This window comes from Mastomys coucha, unplaced genomic scaffold (genome assembly GCF_008632895.1).
Source record: "Mastomys coucha isolate ucsf_1 unplaced genomic scaffold, UCSF_Mcou_1 pScaffold6, whole genome shotgun sequence".
NCBI lineage: Eukaryota > Metazoa > Chordata > Mammalia > Rodentia > Muridae > Mastomys > Mastomys coucha.
In genome coordinates this window covers 30,683,912-30,688,908 of record NW_022196912.1, presented here as the reverse complement: position 1 = coordinate 30,688,908, position 4,997 = coordinate 30,683,912, and the positions used below count along the sequence as shown (strand labels likewise).

The 4,997-nt window shown below is 50.7% G+C and overlaps 1 protein-coding gene across 1 annotated transcript; it reads left to right on the top strand.

Moving 5' to 3' along the window:
- Positions 1-2,925: 2,925 nt before the first annotated feature.
- Positions 2,926-4,734, top strand: Rhob (ras homolog family member B). The gene has a single exon (XM_031356785.1). The coding sequence runs from the start codon at positions 3,296-3,298 to the stop codon at positions 3,884-3,886; it is 591 nt and encodes a 196-aa protein (XP_031212645.1). The 5' UTR covers positions 2,926-3,295; the 3' UTR covers positions 3,887-4,734.
- The last annotated feature ends 263 nt before the right edge of the window (positions 4,735-4,997 follow it).

The window sequence follows — 4,997 nt, the reverse complement described above, 5'->3', positions numbered from 1 at the left end:
GTAAAGATCTTTTCCCAATTTGTTGGTTGCCATTTTATCCTATTGACAGTGTCTTTTGCCTTACAGAACTTTGCAACTTTGAGGTCCCATTTGTCAATTCCAAAGAATCTTCTTATGGAATGTTTTTTAGTGTTTTATATCTTGTAAACGATTTTAAAATAAAAATATTCACAAATGCCAATTTCAAGTGCTTTTTTCTTATTTTTTTAAAAGAAAAAGTTATGGAGACTGCCACAAGATGGCGCTAAAATGTAGTGAAAATTCCAGTCTCTAGGCTGATCTGGTGTGATTTAGTAGGGTGTGATCTACAGACGCCCCTAGGGGAGGGGGGTACAGTAACCACAAACCCCACAAAACAAAGGGCAGATAAATTAGGTTGCAGACTAGAAATAGATTAGTCCCTTTCTGTTTGAAAGATAATTCTGCTCTCACACCGGTATCACTCAAGCGTGTTATCCATCATACACTGAATCTATATATTAATAACTCTTGGAGAAGAATTAAATCTAGTCACTGCCTTGCAATCAAAGTGCATTTTGAAGGGTGTGGGGCTGGACATGGGAGTCCTATAAAACCCATCACCGAATCTGGAAGAGTTAATCCTATAAGCCAGTCCTCGAGAGGGCCAAGTGTTTTGAGTGTGAAAGAATGCCATGGAGAAGTTGCTGGAGAATGAGATTTTTCTCATTCTTTACTTTGGCATAGTTTGTACACTTTTTATTTTTAGCAATTATTTCAATATAGAGATTTGAGCTTGGAACACCCTGTACAATACATCTGGAAATCAGGAAGTGAGTGAACTTAATCCTGCTTCCTGATTCTTTGTAGTTAAGTCTTTTAAAGAACCACATGGTATCTGTTTTATATTTTCTTAATATTTAAAGCTGAAGGACATAGCCAAGATTCCCAAGCTATATTAAGACAAAGGAAAACAATGCTAACAATACAGCAATCAAAAGTTTTAACTAAGAGGAGAAAAATATGTGTAGATAAAAATTTTTTCCCCTAAAAGGCATATGTAGGATGTGTGTGTGTGTGTGTGTGTGCACGCGAGCGCACGTGCGCAGACTGACTTCCTAAACCAGTGACAAGCCAAACCATGTGACAGTTCCTTAGGTCTGAAAAACTAAAGCAGAGAAGAACAAAGACTGGGGCCTGTAGTAGAGATAATCCAGAGTGCAGGAAACACGGCGCTCCGGCACTAATGGAACACCATGGCTTGATCATATCTGTACAGATACATAGAAACTGGAACACTGGAATTATGTGTGAAAACCTTGGCTGACGATTTGTGTTTGGTCAGATTATAGCAGAATCTGGTGTTCAGAACTAAAAAGTTCCACTTTTGAGAAATTGGGTTAGCTCCCAACATCATTTACCCCTCCCCCTTTCTCTCTGTCTCACTTTGTTGCCCAGACTGACCTCCAACCCCTAGACTCAGATCAGCCCCTGAGCCTCCTCCGTGGCTGGGTCTACAGGTGGGCAGGCCTACCACTGCACCGACTATTTTTACTGATTCTTGCCAAGGGCCAGGCATAGTGCTAGGTCGTCACGATGCTCAGATGAGAGGAAATCCTGGCTCTGAGACAACTTAAATAGTCCAGGGAGGGAGACAAAGAAGTGGGTAATAACTTAATCATGATATGGTGGGTCACTGCTAAAACTTTTTCTTAACTGGTACCCTTAGCCTAGCCCTCTATGAGGGACCCCAAGCAGCTGTGTTAAGCCATTTTCCCATTTTCTTTCCTTTTTTCTTTCCTTTGTTCAATTTCTCTTTTGGGGGTGGTGGTGGTAAGGCCCTCCTTGACTCCCTTTGCTGCTTTCTGCCTTTTCTATTTCTCACAGTGGAATGACTTAAATCATTTAAGGCAGGAAGAGATATCGTCTCCTGCAGAAGGGGTAATTCATGACTTAAGACCTGGTGTATACCAAGGAACTCTATCCTCTGCACAGTAACCGTGTGCCCACCTGCAAGTCCCCTGTGAGGCCACATGCCTACTTTCTAGCTTCAAGCTTTTCATCTGCTCCATGTTGTCGGGATGGATGGGTTTTCTCACACAGTGTACTTCAAGCAGTTCTCTGGCTTTAGAACGAGAATCAAATGTAATGTGGTAGAACTGGGTGAAGGTTGCCTGTCCAAGCTGGATGGTTTCTTTTTCAGCGGGAGTGCCCTGCACCTCTCTTTCCTTTGTCCTACAGCTGTGCTTCTCCTAGATTCCTCCCCTTATCTTCTTCACCCGGAGACCTAAGTGTGGGCCTTGAAGAGAAACGCCTAGAGGGGACTCACCCAGGCCCACACAATTTACTGTCAGCCTCTCTCCGTAAAAAGGCTGCCTCTGGGCAAGTACCAGAGTTCGGCCCAGAGCAGAAGAGAGGTTAGTCACCTGAAAAATAAATAAAGAAAGGAAGAAAGAAAAAAAAAGTAAGAAGGAACGAAACCCCTGGCTAGGTAACAAAAACGTGCACGGGTGTCTGTTTAAAGTGAAAACAAAACCACGTTAAAGGCGCCGCCCCTCCCCCATGTTGGATCACCCGGAGTTCGCTCGGAAGCTAGGTAAATCAGAAGTCGTGGGAGCAGGCAACGCCCCACAAAAGTGTATAGCTCGTCTTGAAACTGCCCGCCCAGACCCGGAGGGCTCCAGGCTGCTTGCTCCACCGTGTCGCGCTCAGAGAGGCTGCGACGAAGGCGGGGACCCGGCGGCCACATAACCCCACGGGGCGGGTCGCCGCGCAGACTCCAACAGTCACCGCCTCTCCCAGCCCGGCGGACAGGGCAGTCAATCAAGCTGACGTGAACCCGCCTTCAGACTGCAGCGGGTTGCCAATCAGAGCCAAGCTCCGCAGCGATGAGCTCAGCCCGATGGCTTCCCATTGGGTGGCTATATTAAGAAAGTGGACGGACTCTTTAAATAGCGGGCGCTAGGGCCGCAGCCCGCATCTGCCACCGCAGTCCAGTTGTCGTTGTGTTTTGCGTCCCTGTACCCTAGGTCTGGAGTGAATCCGCCCGGGAAAGACTCTAGGCCGGGTCCGCAGCACCCTCATTTCACACAAAGCAGCGCAGCTCCGGGACCGGAGGACCACAGCGGCGCGGCGACTCTCCGTGCACCGTGTGCCCCTACGTCCCTGCCGAGGCAGCCGGAGCGCCCCGAGAGAACGCGCCGCCGCGGAATCCAGGTGCAGTTTACGACCCTAGCCCGCAGCGCGCGGCCGCGGGAGAGCGGGGAGCGGCAAGCAGGGAGCGGGACAGCGGCGAGGCGCTCGCGGGCCCCTCCTGCTGCCCGCGCCGGGCGAGCTCATGGCGGCCATCCGCAAGAAGCTAGTGGTGGTGGGCGACGGCGCGTGCGGCAAGACGTGCCTGCTGATCGTGTTCAGTAAGGACGAGTTCCCCGAGGTGTACGTGCCCACCGTGTTCGAGAACTATGTGGCGGACATCGAGGTGGACGGCAAGCAGGTGGAGCTGGCACTGTGGGACACGGCAGGCCAGGAGGACTACGATCGTTTACGGCCGCTCTCCTACCCGGACACCGACGTCATCCTTATGTGCTTCTCGGTGGACAGCCCGGACTCTCTCGAGAACATCCCCGAGAAGTGGGTACCCGAGGTAAAGCACTTCTGCCCCAATGTGCCCATCATCCTAGTGGCCAACAAAAAAGACCTGCGCAGTGATGAGCATGTCCGCACGGAGCTGGCCCGCATGAAGCAGGAGCCAGTGCGCACGGATGACGGCCGCGCCATGGCGGTGCGCATCCAAGCCTATGACTACCTCGAGTGCTCGGCCAAGACCAAGGAGGGCGTGCGCGAGGTTTTCGAGACGGCCACGCGCGCCGCGCTGCAGAAGCGCTACGGATCCCAGAATGGCTGCATCAACTGCTGCAAGGTGCTATGAGGGCCGCGCCCTGCCTCACGCCCTTGCCTGCGTGGCTCCCCCTCCTTGGCCCGGTCGCCCACGAACCGGGAGAAAGGGAGACCCGTGCCCCCAAGGACACCACCAGACTGCCTGACATCTGCTGGTGGCTCTGGCTGGTCATGCTGAGAATTAGCGTGGGCACCGAGCTCCCCCTTCCCAGTGTCTGTATGTGTCCAGCTGTGTGGCACAGGCCTGGGCGCCCTGCTGAGTGCCAAGGGGTTCCTGAGCATCCTTTTCTAAAGAGCCAGGCCTCAAAGTGTGGTTGTGTGTACGTACGACTCCCTACACCCCCCCCAACTCCTGCCCCACCCCCCCTCCTCTGGCTTCCCCAGGGGCACACAGAGTGATCGCGCCCCAGCAGATGTTCGCTTGTAACCAGCCAAGCCACTACTGTTGCTCCATGTCTGTAACATAGATCCCTGGAATTATGGGAGGGGAGGGCTGGGGAGGATGGGGATGTTACATAAATACAGATTTTATTTTCGGAGGCAGAATGGTATTGTTTAGTGGTGAGTGGTGTGACCAGGGCCCAAGAGCAACTCCTTTCCCAGGCAGGCTGGGTCAGGCGCCCACCCATCCAAGCATGAACTGAACTTCCACACCCTGGGGAAGACATTCGCTGCAACTGACTTGGGGTTGAGAGGAAGCAGCTCAGACACAGTGTCTCCTGGGCCAACCCCCAGCGAACCTCCAGCGAGGATCCAGGGTGTGCTATGGGGTCACTTTTGCCATAAGCGAACTTTGTGCCTGTCCTACAAGTGAACGCTGTTGGGTTCAAGAGACTATTGTTACTGAATTTATTTAAAGGCTGAGGCTCTTTTTGTTGTTGATGAAAGAATTCTTTGCACAATTGTCCCATTGTTTGACACCCTGTGTACTTGTCATTTGCATATGACAGCATTCTGACCACACTTGTATGCTGTTACCTCTTCTACTTCTGATGGTTTTTTTTTTAAAACTATGATGACTTTAAGGAAATTACAAAAACAACTAATTTTTCAACAGTGTGATTTTTTTTTTCTTTTAAATTTTCGGAGCATACGTACAGTTTTGGTAAAGGAAGGCAACAGGTATTGGGGGTCTATTCAAA

Excerpts from the sequence above, each read along its gene's own strand:
- Rhob (XM_031356785.1), top strand. The coding sequence starts at position 3,296 with ATGGCGGCCATCCGCAAGAAGCTAGTGGTGGTGGGCGACGGCGCGTGC.